The sequence below is a fragment of the Petromyzon marinus genome, chromosome 19, assembly GCF_048934315.1.
Source record: "Petromyzon marinus isolate PM22_M1 ecotype Great Lakes invasive population chromosome 19, UKy_Petmar_22M1.pri1.0, whole genome shotgun sequence".
Taxonomy (NCBI): Eukaryota; Metazoa; Chordata; class Hyperoartia; order Petromyzontiformes; family Petromyzontidae; genus Petromyzon; species Petromyzon marinus.
Genome location: NC_133685.1, coordinates 4739115 through 4760260, shown reverse-complemented (window position 1 = coordinate 4760260; position 21146 = coordinate 4739115). Strand labels below are relative to the sequence as shown.

Genomic DNA, 21146 nt, shown 5'->3' with positions numbered 1-21146 from the left:
GCAAATGTGTAAGTATTTTGCAATGTTTTCTTACCTGACATCGATCTGGACGTTTTTTTTTGTATTTTGCAGTTGTTCCGGGACCGCCGACCAATCCGAAAATCACCGACACAACGAAGACCACAGCTACATTTACTTGGGGAAGACCATCGTATGACGGCGGCTTGGAGATCACCGGTTATATTGTGGAGCACAGAAAGGAGGACGAGGAAAAGTGGGTCAAGAGTACCACTGGAGCTACGCTCAGAATTACCGAGTTTGTTGTGTCCAATCTTCTGGCTGGAGGAAAATACCATTTCCGAGTGAGAGCGGTGAATGCCGAAGGTGCTGGCGAGCCCGCAGAAGTCGATGGTGTCGTTGAAATCAAGGAACGGGAAGAGGTCCCAGACCTTGAGCTGGACGCCGACCTAAGAAAAACGCTGGTGCTGAGGGCAGGCACAACGATCCGTATTTTTGTCCCCATCCGAGGCCGACCCACTCCAGAGGTCACTTGGCTGAAGGGTGATGCTCCTATTAAGGCACGGGCGCACATCGAGGTGACAGAGTCATATTCAATGCTGCTGGTGCCAGAATGCAATCGGGACGATTCTGGAAAGTACACAATTTGCCTAGAGAACGCAGCAGGAAAGAAAAGTGGCTTCGTTAACGTTCGAGTTTTGGACTCTCCCGGACCACCGGTTAATCTTAAAGCAAGAGAAGTTACCAAGGACTACATTATCATTCAATGGGACATTCCCGTGATTGATGGAGGTTCTCCAGTGACGAATTACATTGTTGAAAAGCGAGAATCCACACGTAAGGCTTATTCGACAATTACTACAAGCTGCCAGAAGACCTCCCTGAAGATTACCAATCTGTCTGAAGGTTGCGATTACTATTTCAGAGTCTTAGCTGAAAACGAGTTTGGAATTGGAGTGCCAGCAGAGACATCTGATCCCATCAAGGCCTCAGAGGCCCCATCACCTCCAGAGCGTCTGCATGTCACCGATATAACAAAGTCTACTGTTTCCCTGGCATGGCCTAAACCAGAGCATGATGGTGGCTCTAAGATAACAGGGTACACTCTGGAAGCTCAGCGGAAAGATTCGGAAAAATGGACACCGGTTGGAAGTTGTAAGAACCTTGAGTTTGTTGTCAAAAACCTGAATGAAAATGAAGAGTACACGTTCCGTGTGAAGGCAACGAATAGTGCCGGTACAAGCGATCCCCGTGAAAGCAAGCCAACCGTTGTGAAGGAGCAGACCTCTCTTCCGAAGTTGGATATGCGTAGTGTTTATCAACAAACAGTCTTGGCCAAGGCTGGTGAAAACATCAAGGTAGAAATTCCAGTTGAAGGTCGTCCTAAACCCACGGTGACGTGGTTTAAGGGAGCCGAACAATTCAAGCAGACACAAAGAATTAACATTGAAAACACTGCTACCTCCACTATCTTTAATGTCATTGAATGCACCAGGGCAGATGCAGGAATTTTCAACATCAAAGCCAAAAACTCGGTCGGTGAAGTGACTGAGATGCTGACAGTGCTGGTTCATGACATTCCTGGACCACCGAAAGGACCCATTAAATTTGACGAAATCTCAGCAGAATACATCATCATGTCTTGGGAACCTCCCAATGATGATGGTGGTGTGCCCATCAACAATTACATCATTGAAATGCGCGAGACAAAGACTACAACGTGGGTAGAACTTGCATCGACTGTCATCAGAACCACATTCAAAGCTACTCGTCTTACAAAAGGCAGTGAATATGTGTTCAGAATTAAGGCCCAAAACAGATATGGGTCCGGACCATCAATAAATTCAGAATCTGTGTTGGCAAACTTCCCCTTCAAAGTCCCCGGGCCTCCAGGAACACCATCTATCATTGGCATCACGAAGGATACAATGACAATCACATGGAACGAACCCATTAATGATGGTGGAAGCAAAATACTTGGATATCACGTCGAGAGAAAGGAAAGAAACAGCATCCTTTGGCAGTTGATAACAAAGGGATTGTTTATTGGAAACACCTTCAAAACAACAGGACTCACTGATGGAATTGCCTATGAATTCAGAGTGAGTGCAGAAAACATTGCAGGCAAAGGTAAACCGAGTAAATCTTCCGATCCCGTCTATGCTCTTGATCCAGTTGATCCGCCTGGAAAGCCTACGATAACAAACTTCAACAGGCATTCTGTTTTATTGAATTGGACCAAACCAGAATATGATGGAGGCAGCAAGATCACAGGCTACATGGTGGAGAAGAGAGACCTACCAGCTGGCCGTTGGCTAAAAGCAAACTTCAGCAACATACTCGAAACTGAATTTACAGTGAGCGGACTAAGTGAGGGTGAGATGTACGAATTCCGCGTGATTTGCCGTAATGCAGCCGGATCTATAAGCCAGCCCTCCGAGCCTTCTGACCCTGTTACCTGCCTCGACGACATCGATGAGCCAAGGATACTGTGTGACGCCAAATTCCAAGACGTTATCACTGTCAAAGCTGGAGATATATTCAAACTTGAAGCTGATGTCACTGGCCGTCCTCCGCCAACACTGACTTGGACAAAGGATGGGAAAGACCTTGAGGACAGTGGCAGACTTGAAACGAAAATAAGTGACTACAGTACAGTTGTTGTGAACAAGGATTCAATCAGGTTAGATGGTGGCGCATACACCTTAACTGCATCAAATCCAGGTGGTTCAGTGAAGCATGTGTTCAACGTGAAAGTCTTGGACAGACCAGGTCCACCAGAAGGACCTGTTATTGTATCGGATGTTACTGAAGATAAGGCTGTTATCGAGTGGAGACCTCCACTGTCAGATGGCGGAGCACCCATTGACTATTACCTGATTGAGAAACGTGAAACAAGCAGATTGGCTTGGACACACGTGGCCACAGACGTGCAGGTAACCAAGTTAAAGGTCCTGAAGCTTCTCAAAGGAAATGAATATATCTTCCGCATAATGGCAGTGAACAAATACGGTGTAGGAGAGCCACTTGAATCTGATCCAACGCTTGCTGTTAATCCGTTTGTGCCTCCCAGTCCACCTAAAACTCCGGAGGTTACCACCGTAACAAACAATTCCATGGTCGTTTGTTGGGGAAGACCTGAATCGGATGGTGGGAGCGAAATAACTGGATACATTGTGGAAAGACGTGACAAAGCTGGCTTACGATGGGTAAAATGTAACAAGAGGATAGTTACTGATTTGCGCTTTAAAGTGTCAGGTCTAACTGAGGGCCATGAGTATGAATTTAAAGTAATTGCTGAGAATGCTGCAGGACAAAGTCTGCCAAGCAACAGCAGTCCATTTTATAAAGCTAGCGATGCTGTGTTCAAGCCAGGTCCACCAGCCAACCCACGGGTCACCGATACCAGCAGGTCATCCATATCAGTTGCATGGAGCAAGCCTGTTTACGATGGAGGGGCAGAAATAAGGGGTTACATTGTAGAGACAACCTTGCCTGAGGCAGACGAATGGAAGGTGGCAACTCCAACAAATGGCGTTCTGGCACAGAAATACACCATCACAGGATTAAAGGAAAATACAGAATACAAAGTTCGCATTTCTGCAGTGAATTCTGAAGGAGCAGGAGAGCCCGCACTGATTCCAGGAGTGGTAAAGGCAGAAGACAGATTGCTTCCACCTGAAATTGAGCTGGATGCTGACCTCCGCAAGGTTGTTGTCCTCAGAGCGTGCTGCACTCTACGATTGTTCGTTCCAATTAAAGGAAGACCGGCGCCAGAAGTTAAGTGGGCGAGAGAAGATGGTCAACCAATGGAAAGGACAACAATTGACAATACTGATTCCTACACGATGCTTGTTATTGACAATGTCAACAGATTTGACAGTGGAAGATACAATCTTACTTTAGAAAACAGTGCTGGCAGTAAGACTGCCTTCGTTTCTGTGAGAGTGCTTGATTCACCTGGACCGCCGATAAATCTCAAGGTCAAAGAAATCACGAAGGATTCAGTCTTTTTGGTTTGGGAGCCTCCAACCATCGACGGCGGCTCAAAGATAAAAAACTACATTGTTGAAAAGCGCGAGTCTACCAGAAAGGCGTACGCGACCGTTGTAGCTTCCTGTCACAAGACAAGCTGGAAGATCGACAACCTTCAGGAGGGTGCAAATTACTACTTCCGTGTGCTAGCTGAGAATGAGTATGGTATTGGCCTTCCAGTAAAGACACCAGACTCCATTAAAATCTCAGAAAGACCTCTCCCACCTGGAAAGATTACCGTCATCGATGTCACCAAGAACAGTGTTTCTCTTTCATGGGAGAAGCCCGAGCACGATGGTGGAAGCAGGATTATTGGATACATTGTAGAAATGCAAGCAAAGGGCAGCGAGAAGTGGACAACTTGTGCCACCACGAAGACAGCCGACGCACAGATTGCTGGCCTAACTGCAGGGGAACAGTACATGTTCCGCGTTTCTGCGAAAAATGATAAAGGTACCAGTGATCCAAGGCAGCTTGGAGTCCCTGTTGTAGCCAAAGATTTGGTCATTGAACCGACATTAAAACTGATGTTTACAACGTTCAGCGTGCTCGCCGGCGAAGATCTGAAGGTTGACGTGCCTTTTGTCGCCCGACCTAAACCAACTATTACGTGGCTGAAGGAAAATACGACGATGAAGCAGACAACCCGCGTGAATGTAGAAAACACAAACAAGAACACAGTGCTGACCATTAAAGAAGCGAGTAGAGATGATGTTGGTCAATATACTATAAAATTAGCTAATTCTGCTGGAGCAATAGAACAACCAATTCAGATCATTGTATTGGATAAGCCTGGTCCACCGACTGGACCAATAAAGTTCGACGATGTCACGGCGGAAAGTATTACCATCTCCTGGGAACCACCAGAATACCAGGGAGGCTGCCAAATAAATAACTACATCGTGGAAAAGAGAGACACATCGACGACTATTTGGCAGGGCGTTTCAAGCACTGTTGCAAGAACAACTATTAAAGTTAGCCACCTAAAGACTGGCATGGAATACCAGTTCCGCGTTGCAGCAGAGAACAGATACGGAAAGAGTAATTTCTTGCTTTCAGATTCTATATTTGCGCAATATCCGTACAAGGTACCCGGTCCACCAGGAACACCGTATGTCACCCATACCACCAAGGACAGCATGGTGGTCAATTGGAATGAACCTGTGAATGACGGTGGCACCAAAGTACTTGGTTACCACTTAGAGCGCAAAGAGAAGAATAGCATTCTGTGGTCAAAAATAAATAAGTCTTTAATTCAAGACACACATCTTAAGACCACAGGACTTGACGAGGGAATTGAATATGAGTTCCGCGTGTATGCACAAAACATTGTTGGCACAGGAAAGTCGAGCAAGCTCTCTGAATTGTATGTTGCTCGTGATCCATGTGATCCACCAGGTCGCCCAGAAGCAGTCATTGTGACTAGAAACTCCGTAACGCTGAAGTGGACCAAACCAGCTTATGACGGTGGCAGCAAAATAACGGGGTACTTTGTGGAGAAGAAAGAACTTCCTGAGGGGCGCTGGATGAAGGCGAGCTTTACCAATGTCACCGAAACGGAGTTTACAGTGACTGGATTGACAATGGAAACGAGATACGAATTCAGAGTCATTGCAAGAAATGCTGCAGGCATTTTCAGTGAGCCTTCTGACAGCACTGGACCAATTACTGCAAGGGATGAGGTCGAACCACCGACAGTGGCAATGGATCCAAAATATAGGGACACGATTGTTGTCAGTGCGGACGAAATATTCAAGATCGAAGCCGATGTCTATGGAAAACCAATCCCAACAATGCAGTGGTTCAAAGGAGACAAAGAGCTGGAAAATACGGCACGGCTCGACATTAAGAGCACAGATTTCAACACGTCACTTATGGTTAAAGAAGCCATTCGTGTCGATAGCGGCCCATACATTCTGCTGCTCAAGAACGTGGGAGGAGAAAAGTCCGTTACGGTTAACGTGAAGGTCCTGGATAAGCCTGGCCCGCCTGAAGGTCCTCTGGCTGCAACAGGAATCACAGCAGAAAAATGCACATTGTCTTGGAATGCACCAAAGCAAGATGGCGGAAGTGAAATTTCGTATTACGTTGTTGAGAAGAGAGAGACGAGCAGGTTAGTGTGGACTCTCGTGCAGTCCGACATCCAGACACTCAGCTGCAAAGTTACCAGACTGCTTGAAGGAAATGAGTACATTTTCCGTGTCATGGCTGTCAATAAATATGGTGTTGGTGAACCACTGGAGTCAGATTCTGTGTCTGCCAGGAACCCATACGTTGTTCCTGATCCACCAAAGCAACCTGAAGTTACTACAATTACGAAGGATTCCATGATTGTCATATGGGGAAGACCCGTTAGTGATGGGGGAAGTGAAATCACTGGCTATATCCTGGAAAAACGTGACAAAGATAGTCTTAGATGGACAAGATGTAGCAAGCGCCCAATTTCTGAGCTGCGTTTGCGTGTAACTGGTCTGCAAGAAGGCCATGATTATGAATTTAGAGTGTCCGCAGAAAATGCCGCTGGCATAGGAGCACCAAGCTCTGCTTCCGTGTATTACAGAGCCAATGATCCAATTTATAAACCAGGCCCACCCAACAACCCCAAGGTCATCAATACAACAAGGTCATCTGCTACATTGACCTGGGGAAAGCCCATTTATGATGGTGGCTGTCACATAGACGGGTATGTAATTGAAAAGTGCCAGGCTGATGAGGTTGAATGGACAACGTGTACACCACCAACAGGAATCAGAGAATTGACTTACGAAGTTGGGAAGCTTGTGGAAAAGAAGGAGTACAAGTTCCGCGTATTTGCCATAAATAGAGTTGGTGTTGGAGAGCATGCTGATATTCCAGGCATGGTTTTGATTGAAGAAAAATTGGAAGCACCAGATCTTGAAATCGATGCTGATCTGCGCAAAGTCATCAGCATTCGTGCAGGCAATTCCTTAAGACTCTTCATTCCTATCCGTGGTCATCCACCACCAGAAGTGAAGTGGACGAAGGCAGATGGTGAAATTAGAGAAAATGCACAAATTGACACGACTGACAGCTATACTCTGCTGGTCATTGACAACGTTAACAGATTTGACAGTGGCAAATATATAATCACGGGAGAGAATGCCAGTGGAAGTAAATCGGCATTCGTGACTGTGAGGGTCCTTGATACACCAAGTCCACCGGAACACCTCAAAATCAGGGAGATCACGAAGGATTCTGTTACCCTCACATGGGAGCCTCCTGCCATTGACGGCGGTGCAAAGGTGAAGAACTACATAATTGAAAAGCGTGAATCCACCAGAAAGGCATATGCGGCTGTTGCTACCAACTGCCACAAATCATCTTGGAAGATTGACCAGCTCCAAGAAGGCTGCAACTACTACTTCAGAGTGTCAGCTGAAAACGAGCATGGCATTGGATTGCCTGCTGAAACTACAGATGCTGTGAAAGCATCCGAAGTTCCTCAACCACCGGGAAAAGTAGCAGTGGTCGACGTGACCAGGCACAGCGTCTCGCTTTCGTGGGAGAAGCCCGAACACGATGGAGGCAGCAGAATATCATCGTACATCGTAGAAATGCATCCAAAGGGCAGTGATACGTGGTCGGTGTGCGTAACTACAAAGAACCTGGATGCAAAAATTCAAAACCTTACGCAGGGTGAAGAATATCACTTCCGTGTCATGGCCGTGAATGAAAAGGGAAAAAGTGATCCAAGACAACTGGGTGTGCCAGTCATAGCCAAAGACCTTTTTGTTGATGCAGATATCAAGGCGGCTTTCAGCAGTTACAGCGTCATTGCTGGAGAAGATTTGAAGGTAGAAATTCCCATATATGGAAGACCGAAACCAACAGTGGCATGGACAAAAGATGGACATGCTCTTAAACAGACAACCAGATTGAATGCCACTGAAGTACAGAACTTTACCATTCTCAGCATTAAGGAAGCAACAAGAGATGATGCTGGCATGTATACAATTACTGTTACCAATCCTGCAAGCCAGAAAACAATAAATGTTGAAATCATAACCCTGGATAAACCAGGCCCACCAACTGGACCAGTAAAGCTAGATGACATAAGTGCTGAGTCTATAACAATTTCTTGGGAGCCTCCACAATATACAGGCGGCTGCCAGATTACAAACTATGTTGTTCAAAAACGTGACACCACGACAGTTAACTGGGAGCTGGTGTCAGCGACTGTTGCGAGGACGACTGCCAAGGTTACAAAACTCAAGAAGGGAGCAGAATATCAATTCCGCATCTTCGCTGAAAACCGTTACGGTAGAAGCTTTGCCCTTGATTCCGAATCCGTTGTTGCGGAATATCCATACAAGGCACCTGGTCCACCCGGCACGCCATTCATTACAGCGGTAACAAAGGACACAATGGTCGTGCAGTGGCATGAGCCAGTCAACGATGGAGGCAGCAACGTTCTCGGCTACCACCTCGAGCGCAAGGAGAAGAACAGCATCCTCTGGACAAAACTGAACAAGACATTAATCCAGGACACCAAATACAAGAACTCCAACCTCGACGAAGGCATCGAGTATGAGTTCCGCGTCTATGCTCAGAACATCGTGGGAATTGGAAAAGTGAGCAAGGTGTCTGAGCTGTTCGTTGCCCGCGACCCATGCGACCCTCCCGGTCAGCCTGACACCATCGTCATCACCAGAAATTCAGTGGTGCTGCAGTGGACCAAGCCAGAGTATGATGGTGGCAGCAAGGTGACAGGTTACATTGTTGAGAAGCGGGATCTACCTGAAGGAAGGTGGATGAAGGCCAGCTTTACCAATGTACTTGAGACTCAGTTCACGGTGACCGGACTGACAGAAGATGAGCGATATGAATTCAGAGTTATTGCGAAGAATGCTGCTGACACGTACAGCAAACCATCAGACAGCACTGGTGCAATCACAGCTCGGGATGAAGTGGAGCCACCAAGAATCTCAATCGATCCTAAATACAGAGAGAAGTTTGTTGTCAATGCTGGCGAGACATTTAAAATTGAGGCTGACATCCGTGGAAAACCTATGCCTACCATTCAGTGGTTCAAAGATGACAAAGAACTGGAGGAATCTGCACGACTTGAGAATAAAGATGCTGACTTCAAAGCTCTAATTATAGTTAAGGATGCAATTAGAGTGGACGGAGGAAATTACGTCTTACAAGTATCTAATGTTGGTGGAACAAAAACATGCCCCATCAATGTCAAGGTTCTAGACAGACCAGGACCTCCTGAAGGGCCCGTAGTTGTCACAGGTGTCACGGCGGAGAAATGTTCACTTGCCTGGAATGCGCCAGCTCAAGATGGAGGTAGCGACATTTCGCATTATGTTGTTGAAAAGAGAGAAACCAGCCGCCTGGCTTGGACGTTGGTAGCGTCTGAAGTTGTAACCACCTCCGTGAAAGTAACAAAGCTGCTTGAAGGCAATGAATACATTTTCCGCATCATGGCAATCAATAAATTTGGTGTTGGAGAACCTCTAGAATCTGCACCCGTCGTTATCAAAAACCCATATATACCACCTGGGCCTCCAAAGGCACCCGAGGTGACCAATATAACAAAGGACTCGATGACAGTTTGCTGGGGAAGGCCAGACACTGATGGTGGGAGTGAGATTGTCGGATACATTGTTGAAAAGAGGGACAAGGATGGAATTAGGTGGGTGAAGTGCAATAAACGCAGGGTGACTGACTTACGCTTCCGAGTCACAGGGCTAATGGAGGATCATAATTACGAATTCAAGGTGTCGGCTGAAAATGCCGCAGGCATAGGTGAACCAAGCCAGCCATCTTCCTATAGCCGCGCATGCGATCCGATCTTTAAGCCAGGACCCCCGACCAATCCATACGTGGTCGATACGACAAAATCGTCAGTGACCTTTGCCTGGAGCAAGCCTGTCTATGATGGTGGCAGTGACATTCAGGGGTACATTGTAGAAATCTGCACGGGTGAGGAGGACGAATGGAAGATGTGCACTCCGCCAACCGGGCTGCGTGTCACTCGTCTGGAGATTGGAAAGCTCGTCGAGCTTCAAGAGTATAGGCTGAGGGTGTGCGCTCTCAACAAAGCAGGCATTGGCGAACCCGTCGCCCTTCCAGGCACCGTGAAGCCTGAAGAAAAGATCGATGCGCCGGAGATAGAACTGGATTCAGAACTTAGAAAGGGCATTGCAGTAAGAGCTGGAAACTCAATTCGCATTCATATTCCATTTAGGGGAAGGCCAGTTCCCGAAATTAAATGGCTCAAGGATGACAATGAAATCTCTGACAAGGCACAAATCGAAAGGGGACTTAACTACACCTCAATTTCTATTGACAACTGCGATAGGTACGATGCTGGAAAATACGTCCTCAACCTTGAAAACAGCGCTGGTACTAAGTCAGCTTTCGTGTCCGTCAAGGTCTTTGATACTCCAGGTCCTCCACTCAACCTTACCGTGAAGGACATCACCAAGGACTCAGCAACTCTGACTTGGGAGCCTCCAGCGATTGACGGAGGAGCAAGAATTAAAAACTACGTTATTGACAAGCGCGAGTCCACGAGGAAGGCGTATGCCAACATCACCACACAGTGCCACAAGAACAGCTTCAAGGTACACAATCTCCTTGAGGGAGGAATCTTCTACTTCAGGGTAATGGCTGAAAACGAGTACGGCCTCGGTGTGCCTGCCGACACAGTCGAGGCTGTAAAAGCATCGGAGCCTCCTCTCGCTCCAGGGAAAGTAACTGTAATGGACGTGACACGGAAAACCGCTTCCCTCTGCTGGGAGAAGCCTGAACATGACGGTGGCAGTAAGATAATGGGCTATATTGTCGAAATGCAAGCCAAAGGCAGCGAGAGCTGGGGAACTGCAGCCCAGTCCAAGACAACTGATGCTATCATTTCAAACCTAAGCTCTGGAGAGGAATATTTATTCAGAATAATTGCATTCAATGAAAAAGGCAAAAGTGAGCCAAGGCAATTAGCGGTGCCAGTCATTGCAAAGGATTTGACATTTGTTCCAGACATGAAGCTTGCATTCAATACTTACAATGTTTTGGCTTTAAATGATTTGAAGATAGAGATACCAATCTTTGGACGTCCCAAGCCCAAAGTTATTTGGAAGAAAGATGGACAGACTCTAAAACAGACAACGAGAGTCAATGTTGAAAATACTCAAACATCAACAATTCTTACAATCAAAGAAAGCACGAAAGAAGATGTTGGAAAATACGAAATCACCGCAACGAACAGTGCTGGTTCCAAAACAGAGGAAATCAACGTCATTGTCCTTGACAAACCAGGTCCTCCAGTTGGCCCGGTTAGGTTTGATGAAGTTAGTTGTGACTTTGTGAGCTTCAGCTGGGACCCACCATCATACTCAGGGGGCTGCCAGATTAGTAATTATATAGTACAGAAACGTGACACTACTGGAACTCTCTGGCAGATGGTTTCTGCCACAGTAGCCAGAACAACTATTAAGGTCACAAAATTAAAAACCGGTGCAGAATACCAATTTAGGATTGTTGCTGAAAATAGATATGGCAAAAGCTCATCGTTGGACTCGGAAGCAGTCATTGTGCAGTACCCGTACAAAATTCCTGGTCCTCCTGGAACACCTTTTGTCACAGCTATAACACGGGACAGTATGGTGGTTGAGTGGAACATGCCGGTCAATGACGGAGGCAGTGAGGTCACAGGATATCATCTTGAACGCAAAGAGAAGAACAGCATTCTGTGGACAAAGTTGAACAAAACCATAATTCCTGACACACGCTTCAAAACAACGAATCTTGACGACGGAATCGAGTATGAGTTCCGAGTGTATGCAGAAAACATTGTCGGAATTGGAAAGGCGAGCAAACTATCCACGCTGTATGTTGCCCGTGACCCGTGTGATCCACCTGGCCGCCCGGAAGCCATCGCGATTACCAGGAACTCCGTGACATTGCAATGGACGAAGCCAGCTTATGATGGTGGCAGCAAAATCACGGGATACATTGTTGAGAAGAAGGACCTCCCCGAAGGTCGCTGGATGAAGGCCAGCTTCACGAATGTCATTGAAACCATGTTTACGGTCACAGGCCTTACGGAAGGCAATCGCTACGAGTACAGAGTAATTGCGAGAAACGCCGCTGACAGCTTGAGCGAGCCATCTGACAGCACTGGTGCAATCACCGCTCGGGATGAAGTCGAAGCTCCGAGAATCTCCATGGATCCGAAGTTTAAAGAGGCAGTCGTTGTGAATGCCAATGACAACTTTATCATTGATGCTGATGTTTACGGCAAGCCAATTCCTGAAGTCAAGTGGTTCAAGGATGGAAAAGAGCTTGAAGAAGCCACAGCAAGGATGGAAATCAAGAAAACTATTCAGAACACCATTTTAACCGTAAAGGAAGCGATGAGGGTTGACACTGGACACTATACCCTGGAAGCCAGCAATGTGGGTGGCACCAAGACTGTAAACATTAACATCAAGGTGTTGGATCGTCCTGGACCTCCGGAGGCGCCCATCAAAGTGAGCGACATCACTGCCGAAAAGTGCTACCTAACTTGGAATCCTCCCAAGCAAGACGGTGGGGCGAGCATTTCGCACTACATCATTGAGAAGAGAGAAACGAGCCGGCTGTCATGGACACAGGTGGCCGCTGAAGTCGTCACCTGCAGCTCTAAGGTTACCAAGATGCTTGAGGGGAACGAGTACATCTTCCGCATCATGGCGGTGAATAAGTACGGCGTTGGTGAACCAGCAGAATCGGAGCCGGTGGTTGCTCGCAATCCTTTCTATCTACCTGGACCGCCGAAAAACCCCGAGGTCACTACTATCACAAAAGACTCCATGGTCGTGATCTGGGGACGTCCCGATGACGACGGTGGAGCAGAAATTGAAGGCTACATCCTGGAGAAGAGAGACAAGGAAGGGATAAGGTGGACTAAATGCAACAAAAAGAGACTGAACGATTTGCGCTTCAGAGTTACCGGGCTCATGGACTGCCATCACTACGAGTTCCGCGTAGCGGCTGAAAACGCGGCTGGTGTGGGTGAACCGAGCAGCTCTTCCGTATTCTACAAAGCGTGCGATGCTGCCTTCCCACCTGGCCCTCCGACAAATCCTAAAGTCTTGGACAGCACCAAGAACTCGGTGTCTCTCAGCTGGGGAAAACCTATATACGACGGAGGTGCGGACCTCAGGGGGTACATTGTTGAAGCCCTTGAGGCCGGCAGTGAAGACTGGGTAATGTGTACACCGCCTGGTGGGGAAAAATCCACCAAGCTCCACGTCACCAAGCTGAAGGAAAAAACCGAATACAAGTTCCGCATTTGCGCCATGAACATCGAAGGCGTCGGAGAAGCTGCCAACGTGACCGAGAGTGTGACTACCGCCGATAAATTAGAAGCACCCGAAATCGAACTTGACGCCGACCTCCGCAAGGTGGTGTCAGTGCGCGCCGGTGGAACGCTGCGTCTCTTCGTGCCTATCAAGGGAAGACCAGATCCAGAAGTCAGATGGGAAAAAGAAGACAATGTTCACCTAAGGGACCGTGCACAAATAGAAGTCACCAGCTCTTACACAATGCTTGTAGTTGACAATGTGAACAGATTTGACAGTGGAAAATATACTCTCAACCTGGAAAACAGCAGTGGGAAGAAGTCAGCGTTCGTCAATGTTAGAATCCTAGATTCTCCAAGCGCGCCAGTCAACTTCAAGGTGAAGGACGTGACGAAAAATTACGTATCTGTCACATGGGACCCTCCGCTTATTGACGGCGGTTCCAAGATTACCGCATACATTGTTGAGAAGAGGGAGTCGACCAGGAAAGCTTACGTGACGGTAACCAACAGTTGCCACAAGACCTCATTCAAAGTGGAAGACCTGCTCGAAGGCTGCCACTACTACTTCCGAGTTGTAGCAGTCAACGAGTTTGGCATGGGTATCCCGGCTGATACTCCCGAAGCGGTCAGGGCGGCAGAGTATCCGTTGCCTCCGGGCAAAGTTACGCTACGGGATGTCACCAAAAATAGTGCCTCGATCTCATGGGAGAAGCCCGAGCACGATGGAGGCAGTAAAATAACAGGGTACATCGTCGAAATGCAGGTCAAGGGCAGTGAAAAGTGGTTGGTGTGCTCGCAGTCAAAGATACTCGAAGCGACTATTCAAGGCTTGTCTAAGGGAGAAGAGTACATCTTCCAAGTGTTAGCGGTCAATGAAAAGGGAAAGAGTGATCCCAGACAACTGGCTGTGCCGGTGATCGCAAAGGACATTGAGATTGAGCCGTCTGTGGATGTAATATTCAGTACATACAGTGTAAAAGCTCGAGGAGATCTCAAGATTGAAGTGCCGTACCGCGGAAGGCCAACGCCTGTGATTCAGTGGAAGAAGGAAGGACAGACTCTTAAGGAGACCACTCGTGTTAACATACAGACAACAAAGACAACCACTACACTTCTAATTAAAGAAGCTGCAAGAGAGGATGTTGGACACTACGAGTTGGTGCTGACCAACAGCGCTGGCACAAAGGTCAATCCTCTCAGCGTGATTGTGCTGGATAAACCCGGTCCTCCTGGAGAAGTGCGCATCGACGACATTAGTGCGGAAAGTGTAACGGTGTCTTGGGATCCGCCAGAGTACGACGGAGGCTGCCAGATCAACAACTACATCGTTGAGAAAAGAGAAACCACCACCACTACCTGGCAACGAGTTTCCTCAACTGTTGCAAGGACGTCCATCAAAGTTACAAAACTCGTCACTGGCAAGGAATACCAGTTCCGCATCTATTCTGAAAACCGTTACGGCAAGAGTCAACACATCGATTCTCCATCAGTGGTCGCGCAATTCCCATTCAAGCAGCCTGGTCCCCCGGGCACGCCGAGAGTTCTGCACGCGACGAAGGAGTTCATGATCGTGACGTGGAATGAGCCGGTCAACGATGGAGGAAGCAATGTCATCGGATACCACCTCGAGCGCAAAGAAAGAAACAGCATCTTGTGGGTTAAGGTCAACAAAGTGCTTATCACGGATACTGAGATTAAAGTAACTGGCTTGGAACAAGGATTGATGTACGAGTACCGAGTGTATGCTCAGAACATCGCTGGAATTGGTAAATGCAGCAAAGTGTCCGAAGAAGTAGCAGCCAGAGATCCATGCGATTCTCCAGGATGCCCGGATGTGACAAACATCACCAGAAACTCTGTGTCGCTCTCTTGGGCCAAGCCTGAGTATGACGGAGGAGCCAAGGTCACGGGCTATATTATTGAGCGCAAGGAACTTCCAGAAGGCCGTTGGCTCAAGTGCAATTTCACAAACGTGCAGGAAACGTACTTTGACATCACAGGCCTCACTGAAGATGTGAGATACGAGTTCAGAGTGATCGCTAGAAACGCCGCTGGACTCTTCAGTGAACCATCCGACACAGCTGGGCCCGTAACTGTCAAGGACGACGTCGAGTCACCACGAATCATGATGGATTTGAAATACAAGGATGTCATCATCACCAAAGCTGGCGATGTCATCAAGATAGCGGCCGATTTCGCTGGCCGTCCATCGCCTGTTCTGTCCTGGACAAAGGATGGCAAAGAATTGGAGGAGACCGCGCGATGCGAAATCAAGACAGGCGACAACAGCACCAGCATCACGATTAAAGAATGCATCCGGAAAGACAGCGGACAATATGTGCTCACTCTGCAAAACGTCGGTGGAACGAAGACGGCTGCGATCAACTGCAGGGTGTTGGATCGTCCAGGACCACCAGCTGGACCGATGCTCGTTACCGGTGTGACGTCTGAGAAGGCCAGTATTTGCTGGGCAGCTCCACTCGAGCTCGGTGGGGCTGAAATCGACCACTACGTCGTTGAGAAGCGAGAGACCAGCCGCATTGCCTGGACACAGGTGTGCAGCGACCTGCAGGTGACGTCGTGCAAAGTTACGAAGCTGCTGCAGGGCAACGAGTACATCTTCAGGGTTCAGGCGGTCAACAAGTACGGCGTGGGCGAAGCACTTGAGAGCGAGCCGATCAAAGCTGTGAATCCGTACACCGTCCCGACTGCGCCGGGCAGGCCCGAAATTACGAACATCACCAAGGAATCCATGACCATCTATTGGTCAAGACCCGAGAGTGACGGTGGTAGTGACATCACCGGCTTCATTATTGAGAGGAGGGAGAAAAGTGGGCTTCGTTGGATTCGTGTCAATAAAAAAACAGTGTACGACCTCAGAGTTAAGGCATCCGGGTTGAGAGAAGGGATGGACTATGAGTTCCGCGTCGCTGCAGAAAACGCAGCCGGTGTCAGTGCCCCGAGCGAAACATCTTCAATTGTGCGGGCGGATGATCCAGTATTCTTGCCATCTCCACCATCCAAGCCTAAGATCGTTGATTCTACTAAAACGAGTGTGTCTCTCACTTGGAATAAACCACTCTTTGATGGCGGCGCTCCAGTTAGTGCCTATGTGGTTGAATACAAGCAGACTGAAGACAGCGAATGGATCGTGGCTATCCAAGGACTTAGAGCAACCGAGTACACAGTAAAAGGTCTAACTGCAGGAGCTGAATATCACTTCCAGGTTCGCTGCATAAATAAAGTTGGAAACAGTGATCCCAGTGAGAAAACGGATGCTGTCCTGGCTAAAGAGAAGGAAGAAGAACCCATAATTGAACTTGACAACGACATGCGGAAAACAATCTTAGTTAAGGCCGGTACCCACTTCTCACTCTCAGTTGGATTTAAAGGCAAGCCGACGCCTAACGTCATGTGGAGCAAACCCGACACAGATCTTCGTATTCGAGCTGGCATCAACAACACAAGAACGTCAACAACACTCTCAATTGAGAAAGCGAACAGGAGTGACTCCGGAAAGTACACACTCACCGTGCAGAACTTGGTTGGAAGTGCGTCGGTCACTCTTGGCGTTAAGGTTCTAGATACCCCCGGACCTCCTGGTGACATCGTCATTAAAGAAGTCACCAAAAACTCCATCGTCCTCACCTGGGACGCTCCAGAAAACGACGGCGGCTCTCGGGTCCGGAACTACCACATTGAGAAGCGGGAGGCAAGCAAGAAGGCGTGGGTCGGCATAACAAGCAGCTGCGGTCGCTTGGCCTACAAGGTCACTGACTTGCAGGAGGGAAGCCTCTACTACTTCCGTGTGATGGGAGAGAACGAGTTTGGCATCGGCTTACCTGTGGAGAGCAAGGATGCCGTCCGAGCCACAGGTGATATTTACAGAAACACTAATTCAAAAATGCAAATATTAGATTTTGAGACAATGTAAAAGTAAAAAAGAGACGAGGTATATACAGTAAAACCTTGGATTGCGAATTACTTGGTCTGCGAGTGTTTTGCAAGACGAATACAATTTTTAAATAAATATTAATTTGATAAACGAGCGAGGTCTTGCAATACGAGCAGTACGTATACGCTTTGTCTGCGAAGCGTGACGTGATCACAACTGATATACGAGTGAAATTATGCTGCTTGCAGAACGACCTCCATTACAGGGCACTCTTGAAAGTATATTTATGCGATCTAACCCAAAAACTCTATATTATGGATGAAATTGGACGCGACTCTGAAAATGTTTAGCCTGCTCTTTCACAATGTGCAAATCTATTGGAGGAGATGGGAGTTACCAACATCAGCGTGCGTGCAATAAAATGCCCACATTTAAAACAGCGCACTGTGCACCTTCACGTTGTCTTTTCATTTGCACGTTTTTGACCGCCCCCTCAATTTAACCCCCGCTCACGTTCATCCGCAGAGAAACCGGGTCCGCCTGAAAAATTGGGCGTCACCGACATCACCAAGGACAGCATCTCGCTCTCCTGGCTAAAACCCGACCACGATGGAGGCAGCAGGATTGGAGGGTACATTGTTGACATGCTCGAGAAAGGAAAGCAAGATTGGGCCAAGGTCGCCTTCGTCAAATCCATGCATCACGTTGTCCAAGGGCTCAAGTTGAACAATGAGTACTTCTTCCGTGTAAGCGCCCAGAACGAGGCCGGTGTTGGTGAACCTAAAGAAATGCTGTCACCGGTTACCGTCAAGGAAGAACTGGGTAAGTTTTGAATCTTTCTGAAAACGTAATGAGGAATAACTGCTCCGCTCATAAGGGATGATGGACGATGTTTAAGAATAATAACAACAGAGTGGCAGCCAAGGAATGGAATGTGTCTGGAGAACGTACACTAAGGAGATGGAGCGATAAGAGCAGTTCATGTTCAGATGCTGGACGGATTTTGGCATCGCAGAATCATGAGCTACGGAAGCAGCTTGGTGAAGCCCTTCATCAAGCAGTGGATTGATGATGATGATGAATTAATGAGTGATTGTTTCTTTGCCTGATCTTTTTTTTTTAACTCACGTCTTTTGTAAAGTATTGGAAGATGCCACGATGTCGCTATTGGTGCAGAGCTCCGGTGCAATGGGTAGCATACTGCAATGTGAACCCAGGGACTTCAATTTGATTCCCAGTCACGGCTAGCATCGGTGGCGAAGTGATACCTGAACCAGTCCTCGACCACTCTTTTCACCACAAGTATAATCACAGTTGCCGCATGACCAGCATGGCTTGGGAAGGTCTTTATTCAAGGAGGGCTTTAATTGATGCATTCTCATTTTCTTACATGTAATATTCATGTCAGTGCTGTGCATCGAATGTAATAACTTTATTCAGTTGAGTGTTCTGTATGAATGTATGCATGTTGAACTTTGTTCGTACTGTACATAGCCAACCGTGCTAATCGGAGGTGCTCTCTTGTGTTGCAGTTGAACCTACGCTGGACATGAGATGCTTCCCCAGCAACATGGTGTTTGTCAGGGCTGCCGCCAACTTGAAGTTTGAAATTCCACTCTTTGGAAAGCCTCGGCCTAAGGTCCACATGTCCAGGAACAATATGACCCTCAAGCCAACCATGCGATTTGACTACCAGACCACTGCTGACTCGCTCATTGTTAACATCAAAGACTGCGTCACTGCTGATGCTGGAAAGTACGAAATCATCGCCAACAACAGCAAGGGCACTGCCAAGACCCATATCAACGTGCTCGTGCTCGACAAACCCGGCCCTCCAGTGGGTCCTGTCGTTATCAGTGACGTGAATGAAGACAGCCTCATCATGAAGTGGGACCCACCGGCGTATGATGGCGGAAGCCAAGTCACAAATTACATTGTCTCGAAGAGGGAGACCAGCAGCCACAACTGGATTGAGGTGGCATCAACGGTGGCCAGAAACATCATGAAGGTCCCGAGGCTTACGACGGGAGAGGAATATCAGTTCCGCATCAAAGCCGAGAATCGCTTTGGGATAAGCGAACATCTGGACTCGGAGCACGTTACAGTCAAGCTGCCATACAGTGAGCATCATATTAAGTTCAACACTCAAGAGTGGTTGTCAAAACCTTTTTAGAAATAAGTTGATAATGAAAAAAAGTTGCACTCAATTCGGAGCTCCAAATTTGTTTCGCAAAAATAACGTGCAGCAATTCGATTTCATCGGTTGCCGCACTTGAAACTAAGAAAATCGGGAATCTGTGCAACACTTGAATTTCTAAATCCCTTTGTGTGTTGTGCCATGCATCGTTTGTGATGCATACAAATATTAATATTTGTGCAATCGTAAACAATGTTTGCAATGTAAATGAAACCAATATGATTGTATTTACAGAGATATATTTGTTATTGGATCGAGCAGTGGTGCATTGGTTAATCACTGGTACTATAAACCCAACAATCTTAAGTTCACATCCCAGCTACGACTCACATCAGCAGCCAGCGATATCTAAACCACGCCTAGTCAACCGTTTACACCAGCCTATACTGACCAATGTGATGAAGTATGGTCAAACGATCCTCACAACCAACACGGTATTGGGAATGCTTCCAGTATTGGATTGGCAAAGGACTGTAAATCAGTGTTGCTATTATTATTTACATGAATTTGCACAGTTCCTGTAAACTATTATTTATTCTGATGTTTTCAGTTTCTTTATTTTGGTATAGCCCTGTGAGACATTCGGCTCTTGAATCGGCTGCAACCACAACAAACAAACAAACAAAAACACGAACAAGAAAACATCTTAAAGTAACTATGTGACTGTGCAAACAGAAAATCCATGAAAAAATAACAAAAATATTCCTGAAAAAAAAGCACCGTACACGAACGCTGTGTTCAAAAAAACCCAGTGGGATGCAAGTCAAACAACAACAACAACCACAAGAAAACTTATATTAAGGCCATCAGTCTAACTCCGTATTACAATAAAACACACATGTCCAAACCAAAAAACTTTTCGAAATCACCAAAAAATAAAGCCATAATTGCAACGTAACAGTGACCGAATTTTTACAATGAACTACATAAATAACATGTAACACCAAATCCTAGAGCCATAGCTGGCTGCATGAGTTACTCCACAACAACAGAAGCATCAATCGGAGTATCACATTTTTCAATGCACCTTTAAGATCGGCACGCTAAATCAAAATACAGACAATACTTTGCAGCGTCATCCGGAGCGAAACATTTTATTTTATTTTACGCCAATGAATAGCAGTGGCAGCTAGGGGTGTACGACTCCTCTAGAGCAGTTTTGCTGTCGAGCCTCTGTGATGTGCTTCCCGGCTTGTGCCACGCATTGTTACGATGAACACCGTGGGCATCGCGCCGAACATCTGACACTCGCGGTTTCAACCCGAAAACGCATCAGATGGTTATTATCATTTATCGACTTACATTTAATGAAAAAAAAAGTTTTGCTGCAACGATTAGAATCTTTTTTTCCGAATTCCTTTTTCTTGCAGCCACTCCTGGTCCTCCTTCTACCCCGTGGGTGAAGTTCGTGAACAAGGAGCACGCCGTGATCGCGTGGCATGAGCCGGTCAACGATGGCGGCAGCGTCGTCGTCGGGTACCACCTCGAGATGAAGGATCGCAACAGCATCCTGTGGCAGAAGGCCAACCGCACGATCATCCGCAGCAATCACCTGAAGGTCAACCTGACCTCTGGGCTCGCCTACGAGTTCCGAGTGTATGCCGAGAACATGGCGGGCATCGGCAAAGTGAGCCAGGTGTCGCACGAAGTCCTTGCCATCGACGCCTGCGGTGAGGTTTTGCGCGGGCCGTTGTGGGGCGGGGGGGGGGGTGGGGGGGGGGTCAGGACGTCATAGAACATGTGGG

The 21146-nt window shown here is 47.4% G+C and overlaps 1 protein-coding gene across 50 annotated transcripts in view; it reads left to right on the top strand.

Annotated features, from left to right (window-relative positions):
- TTN (titin) overlaps positions 1–21146 on the top strand; it is a 355181-nt gene that overhangs the window by 293577 nt on the left and 40458 nt on the right. For all 50 annotated transcript variants that reach the window (XM_076067945.1, XM_076067951.1, XM_076067944.1 and 47 more), the window contains 4 exons: positions 73–17184; positions 17730–18026; positions 18737–19324; positions 20772–21071. In XM_076067945.1, the coding sequence (XP_075924060.1) occupies positions 73–17184; positions 17730–18026; positions 18737–19324; positions 20772–21071 (18297 nt within the window). The remainder of the gene's footprint in view (positions 1–72; positions 17185–17729; positions 18027–18736; positions 19325–20771; positions 21072–21146) is intronic.